Source organism: Trichechus manatus, unplaced genomic scaffold (genome assembly GCF_000243295.1).
Source record: "Trichechus manatus latirostris isolate Lorelei unplaced genomic scaffold, TriManLat1.0 scaffold00160, whole genome shotgun sequence".
Classification (NCBI taxonomy): Eukaryota; Metazoa; Chordata; class Mammalia; order Sirenia; family Trichechidae; genus Trichechus; species Trichechus manatus.
In genome coordinates this window covers 1,231,847-1,257,136 of record NW_004444096.1, presented here as the reverse complement: position 1 = coordinate 1,257,136, position 25,290 = coordinate 1,231,847, and the positions used below count along the sequence as shown (strand labels likewise).

At 38.4% G+C, this 25,290-nt stretch overlaps 1 protein-coding gene across 4 annotated transcripts in view; it reads left to right on the top strand.

Annotated features, from left to right (window-relative positions):
- Nucleotides 1-25,290, top strand: part of MPP7 (MAGUK p55 scaffold protein 7) — a 250,667-nt gene that overhangs the window by 47,242 nt on the left and 178,135 nt on the right. For 3 of the 4 annotated variants that reach the window (XM_023740589.1, XM_023740588.1, XM_023740590.1), the window contains one exon: nt 15,054-15,213. In XM_023740589.1, the coding sequence (XP_023596357.1) occupies nt 15,177-15,213 (37 nt within the window). In that variant the 5' untranslated portion in view covers nt 15,054-15,176. Of the gene's footprint in view, nt 1-12,321; nt 15,214-25,290 lie in introns of those variants that run through there. The other variant, XM_004386247.3, reaches the window with a different exon arrangement.

The following is a 25,290-nucleotide window of genomic DNA, read 5'->3' as shown; positions in this document are numbered from 1 at the left end:
ATGCTTGGTAAAGTAGAGGGTCAGCGAAAAAGAGGAAGACCCTCAACAAGATGGATTGACACAGTGGCTGCAACAATGGGCTCAAGCATAACAACAATTGTGAGGATGGCGCAGGACCAGGCGGTGTTTCGTTCCCTTGTACACAGGGTTGCTGTGAGTCGGAGCCAGCTCAACGGCACCTAAGAACAATAACAAATGAAGTGATTATTTTATTCAAAAACTAGACTGTTGAGTTTTGCAAATGATCAGTGTGTCAGTCCGGATGGTTGTGCTTTAGTACCAAACAACCCCATCAGTAAAGGTTTACTTCTTGCTCATCATACGTGGTGCGATGCTCTGCTCGATGTCGTCTTCTCTGAGGCACTCAAACTACTGGAGGTGCCATTATCTGGCATGTTGCACAACACTGGAAAGAGGAGATGTAGAAAGCTACCCACACCCACACCCAACCAAACGCACTGCCGTCAAGTCAATTCTGTTTCATAGCAACCCTATAGGACCGAGTAGAACTGCCCTCGTTTCCAAGGAGCTGCTGGTGGATTTGAACAGCCGACCTTTTGGTTAGCATCTGAGTTCTTAACTGCTGCACCACACTGGTGCTTAAATGGATGCTCTTGGGAGTGGCAAACATATCGCGCTCATTTTATTGTCCAAGGCAAGCCACATGGCCTTCCTGAGTCAGGGCAGCAGGGAGATATACTTCTCCCATTTGCCTAGAAGGGGAGGAGCTGTAGACATATTGTTGAGTAGCACCATTGTCTATCATAATCAGAAAACTTTTCAAAATAACAGACTTTTCTCAAGTTAACTACATTATTTACTTCACTGTAGCAATTGGGTTGACATTCATAATTGGTAGTGATAGTTAAAACAATTTATTATACCTCAAATTTTATAGCGTAATCACTTGGTATAACCCCACACCACCAAAACAAAACAAAAAAAGAAAAACAGTTTATTTGTAAGTTTAAATACACCATGCTTTGTGTGACTCTAGTCTAAAAAAAAAAAAAAAATTATTGCTATCCAGTAGAGTCCAACTCAGAGCGACCCTGTAGGACAGAGTAGACCTGCCACATAGGGTTTCCAAGGCTGCAGATCTTCATGGAAGCAGACTGCCACATCTTTTTCGTGTGGAGCGGCTGGTGGGTTTGAACCGCTGACCTTTCAGTTAGCAGCTGAGTGCTTAAGCAGTGCACCACCAGGGCTCCCTATCTCTAGTCTACCGTTCCTTAAATCAGGTTGTTTATAGGTAGGATTAACCTTTCCCATCTTGAGAGCTACTTACTGGATTAATGGGCAGCCATTGTGACTACTGGAACCTGGTGGCACAGTGGTTAAGAGCTAAGGCTGCTAACCAAAAGGTCGGCAGTTCCAGTCTGCCAGCTGCTGCTTGGAAACCCTGTGGGGCAGTCATACTCTGTTGTATAGGGTGCTGTGAGTCGGAGGCGACTTGACAGCAATGGGATTGTGGCTACTATTAGTTTGTAGTTACTTCACTTCATTTTTTCCTTCTTCTGTCTTTAACACACTGTGCTCATTTGGTTTATAACTCCTGTCATTGATAGGATATTTTACCTGATGATTTACTGTAACTCTACAGTTAATCAGAACTGTGTTATTATAGTAACCTTTATTGCTAAAGGTCTGTATTTTTGGTACTATTATAATTTAATATTAAATGTGACTCTTTAATAATAAACATAGATTTATTTTATTTTTATGCTTATTAATTTGAGTAAGGTTCCTGGGTAGCATAAGCTGTTTGTGATCAGCTGCTGACCTAAAGGTTGGAGGTTGGAACCCACCTAGTGGCTCTGTGGAGGAAAGGGCTGGCAAACTGCTTCTGTAAAGGTCACAGCCAAGAAAACCCTGTGGGGCAGTTCTACTCTGTAACACATGGGGTTGCCATGAATTGGGGAGGGGGGGTGGTGGTGACTTGATGGCAACAGGGTTTTTTTTTTTTAATTTAATAGGAAGTGATACATGATTTTAACAAGGCTTGCTTGTTGGCTAATTTATTTTTAGGCCTTATGGTAATTTTGGAGTTACTAAATAAGAAAGATTCAGTAGAATCTGAATGATGTTTTTGTGCGTCAGGGGTACCCATTATTTACTTGACTGCACCGAACATCGACAGCATCCTTGACCATCATGCAAGTTGAGAATGTAGGTTTCGGAAATATTTTTAGCTTTTGTGGGATTTGAGTTTCATAGGTGTGTTATAGGCCTAAGGGTTGGGGATACGCAGATGGAAGGCTGAGAAGACCGTTTCTGTGCGTGCCTGGAGTTTCGGATATACCCGAGAAGGTGCTGTATAAGGTGACTGAAGAGCAATCTAGAGGACGTGGATATAAAGTGGGAAGTTTTTTTTGTTTTGTTTTGTAAATTGTGGTTTATGTGAAAGTTTACAGAGCAAATTAGTTTCTCCTTAAACAGTTAGTACGCGCATTGTTTTTGTGACATTGGTTGCCAACCCCACGATGTGTCAACACTCTCACCTTCTCCTCCCTGGGTTCCCTGTTACCATTCATCCAGTTTTCCTGTCCCTTCCTGCCTTCTGTTCTTTGCTTTGGGGCTGGTGTGCCCGTTAGTCTCGTGTACATGGTTAGACTATGAAGCGTGTCCCTCTTGTGTTATTGGTGGCCTGGTAGACCTGTCCAATCTTTGCTGAAGGGTGAACCTCAGGAGTGACTTCAGTACTGAGGGCATACTCTCGGGGTTTCTCCAGTCTCTGTCAGACCACCAAGCCTGGTCTTTCGTGTGTGTGTGGGAACTTCTCTCACACGTAAGTACACAGGGTAAAATAAAACAAAAAACAGTAATGGAAAAACTGAGGGAAGGCGAGAGAGCTAACATTTGAATGTCTTGCGTGTTCTCAGTGCCTTCGACGTTCATTTAGCCGTCACAAGAAGTAAATGAGGCATAGATACTACTTCCATTTGACGGTTTGAGGAGGCTGACTGAGAGGTCACACACAGAGAAAAGAGGCAGTCCTGTGTCGTGTGGCTAACAGTGTGGGCGTTGGACTCACGGGCACCAACATTCGAATCCCTTCAAGCTGTGTGTGGGCTTTGGGCAGGTCACTTAAGATTCAGTTTCCTCATCTGTAGGGAGATGATAATAATACCTACAGTACAGGATTACCAAGAACATTAAATGAAATAATGCATGTTGCGTTTTTAATCTAATGTCTGGGAAATGTTTTGTGCTCAGTGTTAATTCTCAGTAACATTACTTTTTTATGTTATTTCATACGCTTCCCGACTTCTCGTATCTTGTCAGTTGTTTTAAACTTTTTATTACATGGCCTCTAAAAGTTAGGTAGGCTGGAGGAAGTGAGAGAGAGTGATGGAAACGGGATTGAAGATACTTAATAAAAGCTGTCATCTGCTGGTTGGCTACAACCAGAGGTTAGATGTTCTACTTTAGTCAACTCATTTAATCTTACTTCAGTAAGTAGCCTGGCCAACATCATATAGTCAGTAAGGCAGCGCTGGGACCTGATCCTAGGTCTGTCTGATTTCAAAATCTGTGCTGTTTTTATTAGGCTGTACTGTCTCCTCGTAAATAAAATAATCAGATGACTCTGGCCTGGGAGGAAAGAGAGCTTTTGGAAGGTTGGAGTTGGTTACATATAAAAGTATCTCTGAATAGGGACCACTATGCAAAGTTTTTAGGGACATATGATATGGGTTCTGTCCTCAAGGAAGTCTAATGGGGTGCATAAGCCCAACAAAAATACAAAATTACGTCGATATATCTTAATTATAAAAAATGATTACAAGATCGGTTTCTCCAGTAAAGAGGACTTGAGGGAATGCTAATGGAATGCTGGAATGGGTCTGGAATTGAGAATTAGTCAAGGAAAATGTAATAAGAAGTTTTGTTCTCCCCTGCCCCCAACAGTTAAAGAACTCAATCAAGTACAGCACAGAGAGGGGAGTACGAAGGGTTAAACGGTGGGTCATTGATCCTAACGGTGCAATCTTGAGGAGCAGCCCAGATTTTTAGCAGTGGATAGTAGAAAATAAATGTAATGAATAAGGTCATCATTAAACAAAGAGTTTCCAACTGTAAGTAGGTCCAGTTATAAATGCTGCTAGTTTTACTTGAGGATGGTGTGAGGAAAAAAAAGTCGGGAGAGTGGTGTAGTGATTGTTGCAGATGGTTTTGGTAGCCTGGAACCGAGGGCATTGCTTGAGAGAGCCAGTTATTTACACCTGTGCTTCCAGAACCGTGGCAGTGGAGTTAGCATGGCCCAGTGTCTGCATTCCTGTTGACAGCTCGGAGCAGAGGAAGCCGGGAGCATTAACGCCTCTTTCTGGCAGGTGGGCCAGGTCTCCTTGTTGTCCTTCTTAGCAGCCTTGAAGCCTGAGTCTCTTCACCTGGGGATTACACAGCAGCGTCTGCTCTCATTTCCTATTGCTGTTGAGTTGTTTCCAATTTGTGGTGACCCCATGTACAGCAGAGCGAAACGTTGCCAGGTTCTGCACCATCTTAAATGATCATGTTTGAGTCCATTGTTGCAGCTACTGTGTAGTGCCTTCCAACTTAGGGGACTCATCCTTCAGCATTACAACTGACAGTATTCTGTTGTGATCCATAAGGTGGTATATACATTGGCTAATTTTCAGAAGTAGATCACCAGGCCCTTCTTGCTAGTGTGTCTTAGTCTGGAAGCTCCATTGAAACCCGTCCACCATGGGTGACTCTGCTGCTATTTGAAATACCAGTGACATATCTTTCAGCATTATAACAACATGCAAGCCACTGCTGTTTGACAGACTGACAAGTGGGTGATGAGGTATCTTCTAATCAGCTGTTTCGTTGTTTTTTTCCTTTATGGAAAGGTGATATGTTAGTTTCGTGTTATATAATAATCCCTGTTGAGTTTGTAAAAGGTAGGAGTTATAATCTTTCACAATTGTTTCTTTTCTTTTGAATTCTAGGATTTTTTTTTTTTTGGTTGTAATAGCGTATTTTCTTACATTTAGGGCCAGTTACAAGCAATTGTACTCACTGTATTAACTGATGATTAGGTTTGGTGACTTTTTTTAAAAATTTTTTATTGTGCTTTATATGAAGGTTTACAGAGCAAACTAGCTTCTCCTTAAACAATTAATACACATACTGTTTTGTGACATTGGTTGCCAACCCCATGACATGTCAACATTCTCCCCTTCTCGACCTTGGATTCCCTATTACAAGCTTTCCTGTCCCCTCTTGTCTTCTTGTCCTTGCCCCTGGGCTGTTGTACCCCTTTAGTCTCGTTTTTGGGGCTGTCTAATCTGCCTGAATGGTGAACCTCAGGAGTGACTTCATTGCTGAGCTAAAAGGATGTCTGGGGGCCATACTCTTAGGGTTTCTCCAGTCTCTGTCAGGCCAGTAAGTCTGGTCTTTGTTTGTGAGTTAGAATTTTGTTCTACATTTTTCTCCAGCTCTGTCCAGGACCCTCTGTTGTGATCCCTGTCAGAGCAGTCAGTGGTGGTAGCCGGACACCATCTAGTTGTACTGGACTCAGCCTGGTGGAAGCCATGGTAATTGTGGTCCATTAGTCATTTGGACTAATCTGGAAAGATTTCTTGAGGGAATTCAGGACTCCCAGATTGGCATTCTAGCTCTGTCATTAATTAGTAGCGTCCTCCTAGACAAGTTAATACCTCTCATGACCTCAGTTTCCTCTTCTGTCAAATGAGAGGGTTGATTTGGATGATTCTAAGATCCTGTTCAGTCCCTGTATTCCTTGATTCTCTTTATGAGAATCAGGCCAGTAAGTCTGGTCTTTTTTTTTTTTTTTTGGTGAGTTAGAATTTTGTTCTACGTTTTTCTCCACCTCTGTTCCAGACCCTCTGTTGTGATCCTGGTCAGAGCAGTTGGTGGTGGTAGCCAGGTGCCATCTAGCTATGCTGGACTCAGTCTGGTGGAGGCCGTGGGAGTTGTGGTCCATGAGTCCTTTTTTTCATTCATTCTCCCTTTTCTTCATTCTCCCTTTCTGAGCATATGTTTTATCTCCTATGTACAGTGACAGATTCTGAGATTCTCCCATTAGCCAAAGTGGAATATGATTTTGTTTATGCTTAGGAACTGCATCTTTTAAATCCGTTGTATATTCCTTCTCATACACCAGTTTGCACCTTGCAGAAAGCATTTGACCTTTGTTTTTGGTTCTTTCTAGCTGCACCAACACTGAGGCTAATGAGTGGGGTCTGATTAGACCAAAAGGGACATCCTGGTGGCTGATGCTGGCTAAGCCTCAGAGGCATGATGTAATCTTATCAGGCTGATAAGATCCTTGAGCCCTAAGGCTCAGATGGAGCTTTCCGGTTGGTGACCGTGACCTGGAGAGGGTAGCACATCCTTCTTTGGGACGTGGAAGCTCCATGCTGTAACCCCTCTCGTACCTCACCCTATGCATCTCTTTATTTGTATTCTTTTTGGGTGTAAAAAATGCATAGTCTTAAGTGTAGTATATTCTCTGTGAGATTCTGTGAGGCATTCCAGTGAATTATTTAACCCACAGGGGGCCATGAGAGCCAGCAGGGGCTGATGTCTGCCTATTTGACGGTCTGAAGGAATGGGGGGGTCCTTCTAACCCGTGAGCTCTGACCCAGCTCTGGGTAACTAAGTAAGGGCAATTAGTCTGAAAGATGAAGCTTTGCCACTGGTATTTCAAATTCCAGAAGGTTACCCTTGGTGGACAGGTTTCAGTGGTGCTTGCAGACAAAGACAGACTGGGAAGAAGGACCTGGCAGTCTACTTCTGGAAAAACTGGCCAGTGGAAACCTTATGAATAGCAGCGGAACATTGTCTGATAACAGTGCCAGAAGCTGATCCCCTCAGGTTGGAAGACACTCAGAATATGACTGGGGAAAAGTAGGGTCGACCTTAATCATGTGGCTGGAGTCAAGCTTTCAAGACCTTCATTTGCTGATATGGCATGTCTCAAAATGAGAAGAAACAGCTGCAGATATCCATTAATAATCGGAATGTGGAACGTGCAAAGTATGAATCTAGGAAAATTGGAAGTCATCAGAAATGAAATGGAATACATGAAGAGCAATATCCTAGGCATTAGTGAGCTGAAATGGACTGGTATTGGCTATTTTCAGTCAGACAATCATATGGTCCACTATGCCAGAAGTGACAAATTGAAGAGGAATGGCGTCACAGTCATCGTTAAAAAGAACATTTCAGGACCCATCCTGAAGCACGATGCACTGTCGGTGATAAGGTAATATCCATACACTTACAAGGAAGACCAGTTTATATGACTATTATTCTAATTTATGCACCAACCACTAATGCCAAAGACGAGGAAATTGAAGATTTTTACCAATTCTGCAGTCTAAAATTGATCAAACATGCAATCAAGATGCATTGATAATTACTGGTGACCGGAATGCGAAAGTTGGAAATGAAGAAGAAGGACTGGTAGTTGGAAAATATGACCTTGATATGATAGAAATGACTCCAGAGATAGCATGATAGAATTTTGCAAGACCAATGACTTCTTCATTGCAAATACCGTTTTTCAACAACATAAATGATGACTATACACATGGACCTCACCGGATGGAAAACACAGGAATCAAGTCGACTACATCTGTGGAAAGAGACGATGGAGCAGCTCAACATCATCAGTCAGAACAACGTCAGGGCCGACTGTGGAGCAGCCCATCACTTGCTCATATGCAAGTTCAGGCTGAAGCTGAAGAAAATTAGAAGTCCATGAGAACCAAAATACAACCTTGAGTATATTCCACCTGAATTTAGAGACCATCTCAAGAATAGATTTGATGCAGTGAACATTAATGACTGACGACCAGACGAGTTGTTGGATGACATCAGGCCATCATACATGAAGAAAGCAAATGGTCATTAAAAAGACAGGAAAGAAAGAAAAGACTAAAATGGATGTCAGAAGAGACTCTGAAACTTGCTCTTGAACGTAGAGTAGCTAAAGTGAACAGAAGAAATGATCAGGTAAAAGAATTGAACAGAAGGTTTCAAAGGGCATCTGGAGAAGACAGAGTATTATAATGAAATGTGCAAAGACCTGGAGTTAGAAAACCAAAAGGAAAGAACATGCTTGGCATGTCTCACGCTGGAATAACTGAAGAAAAAAATCAAGGCTTGAGGTGGAATTTTAAAGGGTTCAAATATTGAATGACATAGGAAACATCAAAAGCAGATGGAAGCAATATACAGAGTCACTGTACCAAAAAGAATTGGTCGACGTTCAGTCGTCTCAGGAGGTAGCATATGATAAAGAATTGATTGTATTGAAGGAAGAAGTCCAAGTTGCACTGAAGACATTGGTAAAAAACAAGGCTTCATAAATGGCTGGAATACCAATTGAGATGTTTGAACAAATAGATGCAGCATTGGAAGTGCTCACTTGCCTATGCCAGGAAATTTGGAAGACAGCTACCTGGCCAGCCAACTGGAAGAGATCCATATTTGTGCCTGTTCCAGAGAAAGGTGATCCAACAGAATGGAAATTTTTGAACAATATCATTAATATCACACGCAAGTAAAATTCGCTGAACATCATTCACAAGCGGTTGCAGCAGTACATCAACAGGGAACTGCCAGAAATTCAAGCCAGATTCAGAAGAGGACATGGAAGCAGGGATATCATTGCTGATGTCAGATGGATCCTGGCTGAAAGCAGAGAATACCAGAAAGATGTTTAACCTATGTTTTATTGACTATGCAAAGGTGTTCGACTGTGTGGATCATACAAAATTATGGATAACATTGCAGAGAATGGAGAACGGGGATTCCAGAACACTTAATTGTGCTCATGTGGAACCTGTACAAAGACCAAGAGGCAGTCTTCAAACAGAGCAAGGGGATACTGTGTGGTTTAAAAGCAAGAAAGGTATGCGTCAGAGTTGCATCCTTTTACCATACTTATTCAGCCTGTATGCTGAGCAAATAATCCAAGAAACTGGGCTATACGAAGAGGGGGAGTGTGCTGTCACATTATAGGAATTGCAACTAGTGTCACATAACAATATGTGTATAAATTTTTGTATGAGAAATTAACTTGAGGTATAAACTTTCACCTAAAGCACACATACACAAAAAGAATGTGGCATCAAGATTGTTGGAAGACTCATTAACAACCTGAGATATGCAGATGATACAACCTTACTTGCTGAAACAGAAGAGGACTTGAAGCACTTGCTGATGAAGATCAAAGACTGTAGCCTTCAGTATGGATTACACCTCAACATAAAGAAAACAGAAATCCTCACAACTGGACCAATAAGCAACATCATTATAAATAAAAGATTGACGTTGTCAAGAATTTCATTTTACTTGGATCCATAATCAGTGCCCATGGAAGTAGTAGCAGTCAGGAAATCAAATGATGTATTTCATTGGACAAATCTGCTGCAAAAGACCTCTTTAAAGTGTTAAGAAGCAAAGATGTTACTTGGAGGACTAAGCTGCGCCTGACCCAAGCCATGATGTTTTCATTCACCTTGTGTGCATTTGAATGGTGTACAGTGAATAAGGAAGATGGAAGAAGAATTGATGCCTTTGAATTATGTTTTTGACGAAGAACATTGAATACACCATGGACTGCCAGAAGAACGAACTAGTCTGTCTTGGAAGAAATACAGCCATAGTGCCCCTTGGAAGCAAGGATGACGAGACTTTGTCTTACATACTTTGGACATGTTATCAGGAGGGACTGGTCCCTAGAGAAAGACATCATGCTTAGTAAAGTAGAGGGTCAGCAAAAACGAGAAAGACCCTGAACGAGGTGGATTGACACAGTGGCTCCAACAATGGGCTCAAACAACAACGATTGTGAGGGTGATACAGGACCGGGCAGTGTTTCGTTCTGTTGTACCTTGGGTCTCTGAGTTGAAACTGAATCGACGGCATCTAACAACAACAACGAATCTCTTTAATTTTGGCTTAATAGAAGATACTGGTAGTCCCCAGTTTATGATGGAATTCTGTTCCAAGGACTCCATCATAAATTGGTTTTGATGTAAGCCAAATACTTTGTTTTTTTCTTTTTTTTACTTTTCATTATTATTGCCTTTTATTCTCAGTATCTTTATAAATCCTATCTTTATTTGTCTCTGGGGGTTGGCATGAGAATAATACCATCAGCAAATTACATGGTGCAGCATTGTATGTAGTACATATTACTAATGATAAGATGCACAAAAAAAGGACAGTCGTAAGTGTGGTTCATTGTAATTCGAATATGTTGTAAGTGGGGGGACTACCTGTGGTTATGTTCTCTTATCTGTGTCTGCTTTCATTTTGCTACTACATAGTTTTTTTTTGATTGAAGGATGTTTAGAAAATCTGACCTCACACAGATATGTAGTTGAAAGAGGGAGGAGTGTTTTAATAGCTTTTCCATTTAATTGTGAATATTCTTATTTGATACTACACCAGAACTTGACAAGTGTTAGTTTCTTAAAGGTGAATTCCAGTGTGGAATCTGAAAACATCAATGAACGTATCATATTGGTACTTTAAAATCCATTAGTCTATATTGCATGTTGAATGAGTCTTTTGTTCTTGTATGGTTTTCTGATATCATGCATTGTTAATTTGGAAAATGTTGGTTCACTGAATTATGCAAATCTTCTAAATGTTGACTCACTTAATGAAAAAAAAATCACATTTGTTAGTATCACCCCGATCTCCTCAAAAAAAACCTTTGAGTGTTGAGAAGCTGACAGCACCAGGCAAAAGGAGCCCAGACTTCGGTATGCGTGGGTCTTAGCTGACACGATGCAAAGGGGGGACAGCCTGCAGTGCTTGCAAGTTCTACAGATTACAGTTTTTACCCGAAAGCTTGGTGTTTCATCCTTTAGCAACACATACTGTCACTTGTTTTCTCAAGTCACAGACCCATCTCATTTATTTTCAAGAAAATGTCTGCCAAATCCCCAGGCCTGGATGCCCGTGGTTTGTCTTCTAGTTGTTCTTTCAAGTAAAAACGTCCACGAAGAAAGCAACGAGTTCAGTTCACAGCGCCGACAAATGCCCAAGAGCTTTTCCTGGAGACAGCCATGACTTCCCTTCGCAGGAGGAGAACCTACTTCTCATTTCATCACGCAGGGTGGTAAACCACAGGCACTCAAGAGTTGACTGATTATTAATTTTTATGACTTCATTAAGGACATTCTTAAGTGAACCTTTCTGTCCTTGTTTTAATGGGCGTGCTTGACCGTGAAGAATACAGTTTGGTGTCACCGTCGCGATTTGTGCTAAGGTGCCAGTGGCTTTCCCACCGTGCCTTCTACACCTCGAGTGCAGATGTCAACACAGTGAAGAGGCAAATGACGTCTTTGTATTTTTATGCAAATAGTTCTAGTCTCGGGGACCCCTCTGAAGGGACCTGGGTGACCAGCAGGGGTCGGCGGACCTCACTTTGAGAATGGCTGGTATAAAAGGTGTAAATACTATTTTATACACGCACATTCACACCACTTAGCTGTATGTTCCGTCCTTCATTTTCTTACATTTATAGTTTATGGAAGTTTTTATAATGTTAACAGATACCAGTGTGTTGCTTGAATTGGCTAATATAATGAATGAATCTTTAGGATGGAGCTTTTTTTTTTTATCTGTGAAATTAGATTTGTAAATGAAAATATATATTCTTTGTGTTATTTTACTGCTATATTAATTTTGAAAATGTAGCTTTAGAGTATTTGTAACAGGCAAAATACTCTTCAGTTGTCTTACTGGATGCAGTTATTGTCTCCTGAAGTAATAGGCTAGTAATACAACTAGTAAATAGTTTGTTTATGATGACAGTTAAAGGTTTTCATGTTCTTGAGCCCTCCCCCAACTAGAAAAGAAAATAATTGGAAATTATGTCCAATACTGGATTTTTTGTTTATCTTCATGTAAATTTTTTGGTGTGTTTGTTTGCATGTTAATAAAATATTTTGCAGCTGGCTATTTCACTGGATGGAATTACGTCAGTTTTCGCTTTTCTGCAAACTCAGAGTAACTTCCTGCTGCAAGTGCTAAGAGTCGGAATTGACTCCACAGTTAACTTTTTCGGTTTACAAGCACTTGCACTTCTGCGGTTGGCCACTAGATGTCATGAGAGCCACAGGAGCTTTAGGAGTTACTCAGGGTGGGTAGAAACAGCATTGTAAGCTCATAGACCTGCACATATCTCACTGTTTCCACATGATCGATGCCAGAAGAACCTGATACAGTGTGATATATAGAAGCAAGGTACAACTGGAATAATGAAATTTCAAAAATAAGCCTTTTTAAAGGAGGGTTGTAATAGTTCTGTTGCGTATTGTAAATGCTTCAGGTGCACTCGATGCTGTTATGTTCCTGGCGTTTGGGTCTCTCTCCTTTTTATGGAAAGATGGCGTGAACTTCAGTTTAAGAATATTCGGTAATCCCTCTCAGGACATACTGTAACAGCTGGCATTTTGTGTTGTACTAAATCGATTCCATACAACAGTCAGTAGTAATTACGGCTGGATTCTGACAAATTCCAAAGCATTTTTCAGTAAATTTAGCCAAAGAAAATAACATCATTACTGCAAAAATTGAACTCAATTTAAAAGTTAAACCCAGCAACTCTGCTTCGTTCCACAAAATATTAAGCATTTTACTGGTAAGGATTTTTTCGAACCATTAATTTTTTTATTAATACAGTTGGAATGGTTTTGAGAAGATAATGACTTTGTAGTATAGGCTTCTTAAATAATATGGCTTTGAAAAAAATCTGACATTGAATGTTCGTTATGAATAAAAAATGAGAACTACTAAGGCCTTTCATATATGGCATAGATGTACAGCAGCAATATGGGATCAAAAGGATGCTTTGATGTAGAATGTAAGGTCTTCTCCAGTATTAATGGAATCTGAATGTACCCAGTTGTATCAGAGTTTAATTTTGTTTGATATAAGCATAAGTTGCTTTACTATATGGTATGTGTGGTTTATAAAAGTTAAATATTTTAAGTTCTTTAAGCCATGAAGAAGGTGGCAGTTTGTGTGGTATAGGTTGTAGAGTATATGTATTGCTGTAGTTAGGTAATCTGTACTACACAGATTATGATGTTCTTCATGACAAAAAGAGCTTAAATTACATACATACATGTACACACACAATAAATACATACCCAGTACATACATACATAGAGCCCTAATGATAGAAGTCTGCTTGCACGCGTGTGTGTACATACAGTTGACAAAATTTAATCATTTTTCTTTTTTCCCTCAGCAGCAAAAGAAAAGTCTGCTAATTGAATGCGTTCTTCTTTAAATTATGTATGGTCTATTTTTTACTTTCTTTGTGTTTGTATTGTTTCATTTCTAGCTTTGTTTTATATAAGGAACACTTATGCAATTGAATGTCATTCTTGATTAGTTAGAATAGTCTATGACAGTAAAGCAAAGTTGCCTTTTAAAATTATTGGGAAAACAACTTTAGAGGTAGATATTAATGAAACGTTGCTTTGTTAGTTTCGTCCCTCATTTTTTATTTTTAGTTTAGTTATTTCTGTTTTTATTTGGTGTTTAAATAACTATCCTTATCTTTGTAACTATTAACTTCTCTCTGTATGGATTTGTAGCATCCATTAATGATGTCAGGCTTTGTAGGATAAAAAAACAAAATTCATATTGTTGTATTCTGAAACAGTTTAGTCAAGGTGAATTTTTTTATACCAACTTTCACTTTGATAATTAAAAAAGTAATTTAGAAGGCTTATTGTAGGATTTTACAGTTTGAACGTTTTCAGCTCAAATTTGGAAAGCCCATTTTTCTTTATTCTGTAATATAAATCAGCAACTTCAAGACCTGAAGGGTTGAAGTGAGCCAGTTTTTCAAGTGCTTACAGTATCTATTTTTTTGTTTGTTTGTTAATGTGTTAAAACATGCTTTTAAATTACTGAATTTGCTTCAGAGATAATTGGGGAAAATGCGTTAGAAAATGAACTTAAATACATTGTGTGGTTCTTCTGATTTCTCAAAAAAATGTAAATGGAGTGTATTTTCCGTTATTAGGCAGCAGTGATCCAAATTTAAACCACATGGCCTCCCTCGTGTCAGGCCAATGTAAATTTTAATTTTGCCACTTTCTTTTATGTTTTTATTGTATAATCTCATGACCTGAATTAAGAAAAAATCTGTCATAATAGCCAGCATTTATTGTTTCTTACCATGCACCAGATGCTCTGTTGTATGCTTTAGCGCATCTAGTTATCAGTTTTAAATTACTGTTCTCTGTTTGCATATAAGGAAACTAAGGCTTACTAAGGTTAAGTAATTGTCCAGGATCACAGAGCTAGCAGGACTAGTGGTCAGGCTGAACGCCAGAGCAAGAGCTCTTAGCTACTTTACTACACTGTCTTTATTCCTTATTTTGGAATAAGCATTAATTAAGACAGTTACTGAAAAAAAAAAAAAAAGTTTATATTTACCTAGAATACATCAAAGCCTATTTTTTTACTAAAAGAATTTACTTTTGTATATTAGCTTGGATTGTTGATTTAGTTTAGATTGCTGACAGTTCTGTAGATATGTAATATCTTGCTTCATACTTGTGGTAAATATTTTTTCAAGGTAATGTGCAGTCTTTAGTTAGAGAACCGTTGTAGTTGTTGTATTAGGATAAGTGATTTAAAATATTCCAGTTAGTCACAAATTCCTGACAATTTATGAAGTCTTCGTTCTACATTTAGAAATAAAGTTTAAAATTATGATAACAGAAGGGAAGGAATTTTAGAATGGCTTTGGTTTATAAGAATGTCTTAAAAGTCCTCCGTCTACTCAGTAAATGGTCCCCAACCCAATATGTAAAAATCTGTAAGAAAGCCTTGACATTGCATAAAGAACTTACATATTTTTCATTAGAAATCAGAAACTCTCACACTTAGTATTTGTATGTAGTCTGTAGATAAATTTCTGAAGTGGTGTGATCTCTTTGGTAGTGTGTTGAAATAACAGTTTTGAATTAGTTATAGAATGTTGTAATTTAGTGATATTCCTTAAGTTTAAAAAAATGTGTTCCTTTTCTTTCTAGAAAAGGCTTATAGGATATTGAAAACTTGGTAGACAACGTGGCTGCAAGCGGTTGAAGTGAATTTCACTGCCGAGTCCTGGCTGGAGAGCATTTGGAGTGTGGTGGACAACTGCAGCCTGAACCATGCCAGCTTTATCCACAGGATCCGGGAGTGATACAGGTGGGTGAACCCAGGTGGGGCACCTTTTCTTCCGTCCTCATTTACATCTTCTTGTTCACTGTGAAGTGGAGCATTGCTGTAAGTAAGCAAAAACAGGTCATGCTGGTTTTTCTGTAACCACTCTGAGGGGCATAAAATCAACTTAGATTATGTCCTTCCTAGATAAAAATTGTTGAAGGACGCGGATTTCTCTCCCCAAGTAGTGATGCCTTGGGATAGTGCTCTCCTACTGTCTTGCCTTTTGGAATAATGCCATGCATTTAAATTTAAAAACTGTTTAATATTTTGAACATACAGAAAAGGATGGAAAATACCATAGTACCCATATTACCCTTCGCTCGGATTTAATAACATGTGAACATTTTGCCATGTTTGCTCAAGTCCCTTTTTCCCCGAAATAAAACACCGCCCTTTCCCCATTCTTCCATCCTCTCTCTCCCTCTCACCAGAGGTGAAGTCTGTCCTGAAGTTGCTATGTCATTAAGGGATTCAATTAAAACAAGTAAGCGTAGTTCACCTTATTATCAGTTGTAAGACTTACTGATACGTAGAACACAGATTTCTAAGAAAGAGGGAAAAAATGCCCCCCAAGTATGTGACATGCAAAGTCTCCACCTTCTGATCTGATTCCAGGGGTGGGGGCCGTCGATGCCCCTCAGGGCCCTGTTCTGGGGTTTCCCAGAATCAGCTGGCACCCTTTTAAAAATGTAGATTCCTGGACTCCCCCTGGAGCTGTCAAAGCAGAATCTGAGCGGGGACGGGGGGCTGTCGTACATTCTTACCCTCAGAAGAGGTGGTGGCATAGCGTGTGACTTAGGGGAACGCTCCCGGTGTTGTACTGACTGCAGAATTTGAGCCAGTTCCTGCTCTTCTCTAACCTGCTGTGGTGACCTTCTCAGGCTCGATGATTCCTCAGGCTCCGTAATTCCTCGCCCTGTGATTTTTAAAAAGTGGAATCACAGAGTTGATTTTGTGTTGTGGTATGTTACATCGACATTTTCACTTGCGCTGTTTGCAAAGACAATTCTTTGCTATTTCAAGCATATCCATACTTCCATTTTGGCAATTTTTCTCGTCTTTATCTATCGGGACTGATTTTTTTTCCACTGTGATTACACTGCAAGTTAGTTTTTGTCAGGAAAAGGTTTTGATTGTTAGACTGTATCATTATTTATCTATTTATTTTTTGTGTAAGATATTAACTTGGAAGCCAGCTGTTTTTGACATTTTTTTCCTTGTTTTTAGTTTTTATATCGTCCCACATTGTTCTGCTATATAAAACGAATGATTAAATTTTCCATAGTGGTTTGGGAAGTTATAGATAGAATTTATTTAATCATAAATTTACTCCAGTTGTGTAATGAATAAGTTTTAGACCTTGCTGTTCACCAGAAATGCCTTCGTTTAATTGAATACAAAATATTGTTGTTTACATATAACTCGGGGAGTGATTAAAAGGGAGCACTTAGAGATTATATGGCAGCTCAGGTGTCTGTCATGAAAAATAGCACAGGCTGTATAGAATTGAAAACGGGCTTTTCCATACATAGGGGCTCACTTGGCTGTAAACCTAACGTGCCTGTCTGATTCACGCCTTAATTTGAGATTTTTTTGGCCTGTATGTTTCAGCATGGTTAGAGTCAGACACAGAAGACATGCCTGTTAACAAGAGTCACCGCATCAGGGAAGCCCCCAAATGCGATGTGTCCACAGGTATTCCTAGGTCCCCGGTGACGTGACGTACAGCGACCCTCTGGGTCCAGTCGACTCAGTGGCAGGGGGTTTTTTGGATTGAGTGGCACAAATGGTTTGCAGTTGACCGCTTAACCTAAAGGTTAGTGATTTAAACCCACGGAAGTGCACCACAGAGGAAAGGCCTGGTGATCTGCTTCTGTAAAGATTTCAGCCAAGAAAGCTCTGTGAAGGAGCTGTACTCTGTAACATGTAGGGGTGCCGTCAGTCAGAATCAACTTTATGGCAGTAGGTTTGGTTTTTGGATTTTATAGCTCTCCTAGTCCAGGTGCAGTTTACCAGCCAGGATCATCTGTACCATAAACCTTGCTGCTCAGCAGTGTTGTTGAGTTTCTGCAGTTCTCAGGTCTCCATGGGACAGAGCGAGGGAGTATACCAAAGGCGATTCTCTGCAGCAGTGGGAGAGGCACCTGGCTGACAGTGGCCCCAATGTACACAGTACTTATGTGGGAAAGTACTTCCAAGATGAAACTTTACCACTTCTCTGGTTTTTTTTCCTACTTACTTCACTAGGAAAAAAAAATTAATTACAGAGTAATAAATAAAAACATTTTCTTTGTCAGCGATGCAGGGATATAAAAGAAACTGTTGATACTCCCCCTTCTCCTTTCACCCAATCTTACTTCCTTTCGCTGAAGTATCCACTTGCTGTCAGCTGGGGTAGTATCTTCCAAGAGTTTTGTGTGTATTAGACTCCTACACATATATGTACAGAAACATCTAGTTTTATGTCATGTTTTTCTTTTCTTTTTAAACACAGATTTTATCTTACCTTACGAATTGTTCTATAGCTTTCTTTCTAAACCAGTCATTGTACCTTGGGTAGGTATTTCCATAGTACATATATGTAAATATGTGTGTGTGTGTTCATGTGTGTTTACCTATATATCAGTCTACATATACATTCTTTTAAACAGATGCATAGTTTTTCATGGTATCTTAATTTGGTGAACCAGACTACTGTTCATGAAAACCCTGGTTTTGCTCCTTTTGTTAATATTCCGGAGGAAACATATATACGTTTAATGGATGTTGACCAACAGCTCTCCAGCGTGGTTAAACCATAATGACCTACGGGCGTTGCATTATGGATCTGTGCCCGCTCATTCTTGCCAGTATTGCCAGTGTTTATCATTTTTACCTGTCTGATGGAAAAAACAGGTCTCTTAGGTGTTAAATGCACCTTGCTCCTCCCACTGAGCGTATTGCCCTTATTTAACGACTGTTCATTAGCTCACGAGTTTGTCTATTTTCATATCTTGCCCCCTTTTCCATGGTTTATTATGTTCTCATGTATTTGCAGGGTTTATTTTTAGTTTGCATATTAATTCTTTGGGCCATAATAGGTTGAATGCCATTTCTTCTGGTCATTAATTTGTCCTTTTTTTTCTCTTAAATAGTATTTTTTTATAGAAGTTGGAAACTATGTAGTCGAATCAATCTTTTCTGTTTGGTTAATACTTTTTGTCTTCTGCATAAGGATGCCTTTCTTACTCTAAAACGGTGATGATGTTCTCTAAGATTTTTTTCTAATAATTATAAAGGCTTGTTTTTATAAATTTAGAATTCTAACTCAACTGAAATTTGTGTGGAGTGAAGTACTTAATCTATTCCGACACCAGCCGCCCACAGGGCACCCTCCCTCTCTGACCCTAACCACCCAGAGTCAGGTCTCCACAAGTTAGGACTCTGTCCTTCCAGCCCCTGCTGGCTCTCACTGCCCCTGGTGGGACAGCTTTGGCCACTGGGAGCTCTTTGTTTACTACTGTGTGCTTTTGACATGCCCCTGTCAATGTGGGCTTGTTTGCTTGTTTTTAGCACTTCCTTACTTCTTAACTCACAGAAACTATTCCCTATACTTTCTGTTACCTGTTAATTATAACCAGAAAGGGTACAAGTGACAAGACACATCAGGCAGGCTCTGGGAGAGGTCCCACCATGGGGCTTCCATTGTCCCCAGGATGCCCCTGAGAGCTCCAAGGGCCAGTATCCCATAGTTACTGGGACCTCAGTGAATATGCATGATTGACTGCATCATGCCCCCCTCCCTTCTTGAAGCTAGTCCTCCAGGTGTGGGGCCTGTAGAGCCCATATTTGCCTGGCTATTTTAGAAAGACAGAAAAGAGCACGTTAACTGCTCAGGCTGTTTTCAAAAACCAGAGACAAAAAGTCAGAATTAGTTGTCCTGTAAGGTTCATCTGGCATATGTCCTGTCCCAACCCCAGAATCAGCCACTTCTCCAAGGAGTCTTAGTTCCATGGTATTAAAATGGTATCAGAAACCAAGCTGTGGGTGCTACTTTTGCTCATTGCTACTGGGGTGTTATTTCTCTTAGGCCTTTTCAGCTGACAGAGCAAAGAAATACAGGTGTATATACTAACCTGTGTAGACACACATAGCTGGAAGTATTTCTGTATGCAGCCATCTGTAACTATATTAAGCTAAACTTGAATTCTTATGTCTCCAATTCTCATGCTGCGCCACATGGATCATTCTAGTCTCTTTCCCTTGCTTATCTATAAATTCCCACTCCAGCAGCGAGAAACGTGGTTTCCACTACCCACCATCCATACTTAATCGTTCAGTTCCAGTATACACGTGATAGATTCAGAATCGTTAACTCGTACCTCTGTGGGGAACAACTTTTATCAAGTAGAGAATTGATCTTATTTTTATTTCTGCAGTTGTACCATATTTTTTTTTACTCTTATGGAATCATATTCCTTTCCTTCATAGTACCTGTCTTAGTTTTATTTTATAAATTCATTAAGTGTGGTTTTTATAAGCATCATATAATGTGAAATATAATATATACAGAAATACACATAAAACTTATATAGTACAATTTTAAAAATGGTTTATAAAGCCAAAATCCATGTGTCTACCATTTGGGTCAAGAAACTGAACACCCTGCCCCCCCCGAAACTATTGCCCTGAGATAATCTTTAAAACTTAAACTAAAATATCCCCTGAAGTCTTCTTAAAACCAAACAGTAGTTTAGCTTAACTAGTAAAAAATGTCTGCCTTGAGCAGTATGCTTTTTTAAGAACTATCTATATGAGATCAAAGTGACAGTGACTCAAAAGATTAGATAGGAACCTTAGGGGGCAGTGAATTTATGTCATTGTGGGAAGCACAACTCAGAAAAGGAGGGTGAGAATGGTTGACAGCTTGAAGAATGTACTCAGTGTCACTGAATTGTGCCTGTAGAAACGGTTGAATTGGTCAGCTGTTTTGCTGCATATATTCTCAACAACAACCACAAAGTAAATAAAATAATAAAAGAAACTTAGCACCCTGAAAGCAATGTGTGTATCTCTTCTCACTCACAACTTCCTCATCCTTGAAAATGACCGTAAAGAAAATGGATTCCTGCCTCACATTGTACATAAAAAGTGATCTGTCGTCTCTGTGAGTGTCCCCAGGTGATCTGGTTTGATTCTACCTGTTGTTAAACTTCATTAGTTCACTTACATGTATTTTTTTAAGATATAAAAGTGAATATTTAATACAAAAAAACCCACAACAAATTATAAATTTAAAGTAGATAAATACAATAAATATCACAAAATCCAGAAGAAAAGCATATTTTTGTTAATTGCCCGACACACCTCTGTAATGCTATTTCCTCTATATTTTTTGGCTATTTTTTCTTGATCATCTCTTTGACAATGATTTTATAAGATTTTCTTTAAGAGAAAGACAATTCAATCATTCTAACATGACTGATCAATTTTTTTTTTAAATTCTGGTTTAGATGCAAACACCATTCAGCTTCACACAGAAATCCTGATAAATTTTACTTTGCATGATTCCCGATAAAAAGAAAAATGATCTGTGGTACATATATAAATGTGATGGAACATTATTGAGTATATTCCCAACAGGAGAGAATTTCCATGTTGTCTAGGTATAAATGAGGGTAGATTCTTTTGTGTACAATTTTAGAACCCTGATGAGTGGCAGAAATGTTGTAAACTAGTTTCTGGCTCAGTGCACTCCGCACTGCCCTCACACTGCCTGTTCCCAACGTCGTACAACACGTCGGTACATTAATACGTTCTCGGGACTCACCTCTTTGAGTCATGAAGCCAACTGAGTCAGCTCAGTGGGCTCTTGGAATAATCCTGAAAGTCATTTCCCCGCTGGGATGGCTAGCGATAACTTAAATATATGCAGCAACTTTGAACTATGTAACTATATCCTACTGCATAAACTATATTCTCTCTAAGCCCAAATTAAGTTTATCTTTAATTTACCCTTAATTAGGGCTTAATTATCCAAAATGTCACCAGCCTTTATGTATTCCTTTGTGACTTTTTCCTCCCTCCAGACTGTAGGATTGTCCATAGCTGTGATTCAGTTTTCATTGTTGTATAATATCCAATTGTAGAACGGTACCACACTTACCCATTCTGCTGTTCGTTGACATTGGATATGGTTCCAAGTTTTTGGCATTTATGAAGAGTTCTGTTAACATTTCTTGTCCATGTACCTCAGTGCGCATAAGCATGCGTTTCTGTAGATGTTATACTTAGAAGTCAAATTGCTGGATCAGAGGATATGATTGCCTTTACCTTTAGAAGATAATGTAAGTTTCTTTTCCACAATATTTGTAGTAATTTACGATACTTCGGTAGTGCGGACAGGTCCTGCTGCTCCTAATCCTCACTATTGCTTGTTGTCAGACTTTTTAAAATTTTGCTAATTTGGTGGATATGTAGTAGTATCTCATTGTGACTTTAATTTATATTTCCTGATTATTAATGGGGTTGAGCATCTTTTCATATTGGCTGTTTAGATTTCATCTTTTGTAAAGTTCCTTATTTAGGTCTTTTGCTTATTTTTTCATTGCGTTGTCTTAGATACAGGACTTTTAGAAGTAGTTTCTATATTCCAGTCTTTTGTCAGTTTGTTACGTATTTTAAAACCATCTTCTCACTCTGCAGGCATTTTTTCACTCCTTATGCTGTCCTTCCCCACCTCATGGGTACAAGCCCTTAATTTCAGTTTAGTTGAGCAACATTTTCCTTTATGATTAGTGATTTCTGTATTTTGTTCACGAAATATTTTCTTAACATATGGTCATAAAGTTATTGTCTTTTCACTTGTAAAATCTTTGTGGTTTTTCCTTTAACATTTTGGTTTTAATATATCTGGGATTGATTTTTGTGTAAGGTGTGAGGTAGAGCTCCAAATTTTTTTCTAGATCTCAAAACGAATTATTTCAACATTTTTTCTTTACTATGTTTCTACTAGGTTTTTTTTTATATACCCTTTATTAAATTAAAGAAGTTTTCTTTTATTCCCAGTTTGCTAAACAAATTTTTTTAATGACTAGTCACTGAGTTTTTGTCAAGTGCTTTCTACTTCTTTATTGTAATGATCATACGATTCATTTTCTATTAATCTCTTAACAGCAAATTATGTTAATTTTTCAATGTGAAACCAACTTGCATTGTAGGGATAAACCCAGTTTGGTCAGAATTTACTGTCTTTTTTTTACACTGCTGCGTTGGTTTGTTAATATTTTGTTTAGAATATTTACATCTATCTTCATGAGTGAGATTAGTCCGTAATTTTCCTTTCTCATTCTGTCTTTCTCAGATTTTTACAAAGTGGTTCTAACCTTATATAGTGTGTTGGGAAGGAGCTTTCCTCTTACTATGGACAAGTTTGTGAAAGATTGAGATTATTTTTCACTTGAGTGAAATTTACCTGTTAGGCCACCTGGGCCTAGAACTTTTCCTTTTGGTAAGAATTTTTGTACCTAATTTGTTTATTCTAGAGATTATAAGAATATCCATACTTTGTTTCTTTTCAGGTCAGTTTTGGTCATTTACGTTTTTTTAAGACATGGTCTGTTTCATCTAAATTTTCAAATTTGTCATAAAGTTGCCTACAATAATTGTTATTTAATGTCTGTAGTTTCTATACTGATGTCGTCTTTTTGTTTTTCAGTCCTGATATTGGTACTTTGTGCTCTCTCTCTCTACTTACCCTTGCCAGGGTTTGGCTTTATTTATCTTCTCTATTGTGGATGTTTTTATTTCATTAATTTTTGCTGTTCTTTTTCAGTCTTCCACCTTTTCTGATGTTCACTTTAGTACTATTTCTCCCTAAGCTCTGGTTTTATTGCGTGCCACAAGTTAAAAAATATATTCCAATTTCATTAAGGTTTTGTTTTACTTTAGAGTTATTTTGTTATTTGTTATTTAGAATTTAAAGAAATATTCAAATACGGATTTGTTTTTTCATTTCTCTTTTTATTATTGATTTCTTCCCTAATTGTGGTCAGGAAACTTAATTTTCATCATTTCCGTTTTTTAAATTTGTTTAAACTTGCTTTATGGCCAGATATATGGTCAAGTTTAGGAAGTATCCTATATGTGTTTAAAAGGAAAATACATTTGTAGTTGAGTATAGTTCTGATGTGACCATTAGGTCAAGTTTGCTAATCAAGTTATTCAGATATTCTGTATTCTTACTGTTTTGTTGTTGTTCTGGCTTATTCTCTCAGTTACCAAGAGAGGTATTTTAAAAAGTCTTTCTCAGTGATTTTGGATTTGTTCTGTAGTTCTGTCAGCTTTTTCTTTATGTATTTAAATTTGTTATTAAATATAAATTTATAATTTTGCTGGTGAATTAAGCCCTTTAGATACACTTTTTATTAAAGCGTATATTTTTTTCTGTTGGTGTTTGAATGATACTTCTATCCTTTTACTTTAGAATTTTCTGAATTTCTATGTACTAGAGGTAGCACTTGTGAATAACTTACAATTAGAGCTTTTTGGGGTAACAATTCTGACGATCTTTATTTTAACTGGAGTATTTTTGATACAGTTAATATAATGAATGATTTTTTTTTAATTGAAAATCTATTGTCATGTTTTGTGTGCTTTCCCTTTGCCCTGACTTGTTGTTTCTTTTTCTGTTCGTTTGGATGGAATAGGATTTTTTTCTTATCATTTTGATTTTCCTCTCTAATAGTTTCATAGTTATATATCCTTGTTCTGTCTTTTGGCAGCTACCTTAGAAATTACCATACGAATATTATAAAAGTCCAGTATTAATCAATACCTTTATTGTCCATCCTGGACAATTCAAGAGCCCTAGATCACTTTTGCCTGGGAAAACTGGACAACGAATAAGGAAGACTGAAGAAGAATTGAGGTCTTTGAATTACGGTGTTGGCGAAGAATATTGAATATGCTATGGACTGCCAAAAGAATGAACAAATCTATCTTAGAAGTACAGCCAGAGTGCCCCTTAGAAGCAATGACGATGAGACTGCCTCTGACATACTTTGGACATGTTATCAGGAGGGATCCGTCCCTGGAGAAAGACATCATGCTTGGTAAAGTAGAGGGTCAGTGAAAAAGAGGAAGACCGTCAACGGGATGGATTGACACAGTGGCTGCAACAATGGGCTCAAGCATAACAGCGATTGTGAGGATGGCGCAGGACAGGGCAGTGCATCGTTCTGTGAGTCGGAACCAATTCGACAGCACCTAACAACAACAACATCACTTTTGCCCCATATACTACCCTCGCAGCTTATGTGCTATTCTGTCATGTACTGTAATTCTCTCTAAACAAAACAAAGCAAAACAACAATTTTAGAATATTTACATCTCTCTTCATGAATAGATTAGTTTGTAATTTTCCTTTCTCATTCTTTCTGGGACTTTAACAAAGTCATGTAGCCTATATAGTACATTGGGAGGAGGCTTTCCTCTTGTTGGGAGAAGTTTATGAAAGATTGACATTATTTTTTACTTGAGTGAAACTTGTGGAAAAAACAAACCAACCCTGAAAACACTTTTTATTGCTTTATGCTGTCAATATTCATTTAGTTACTCAGATGCTACCATTTTCTTTATTCTACCCTTCATTTTATGACTGAGCATTTTCATCCAGGATGATTTTTGGTCCTCCTAAAAATCTGTAGAATTTCATATATTGAAAGTTTACTGCTATCAGTCTGTCTCTGTTAATTGCTTATCTGAAAATATTTTTATTTGCCTTCGTTCTTGAAAGGCATTTTTACTAAACATAGAATTTTAGGTTGCCATTTATTATCTTTTAAAGTGCACGGAAAACCAGAAGCCAATGAAATTATATCTACAGAGTCACCATGTAGAAGCTAGGCTCTGTCTTTTGAAACTGTCTTCTTTCTTTGGGTATTTCTAAGATTTTCTCCTTTTTTTTTTTTCGCTTTGGATGTGTACAGTTTCACTATTATGTGTCTAAATTTCTTTTTATATATCTTGCTTGGAATTCTTTTGACTTTTTGAATATGTGGGTTCATGTATTTTGTGAAT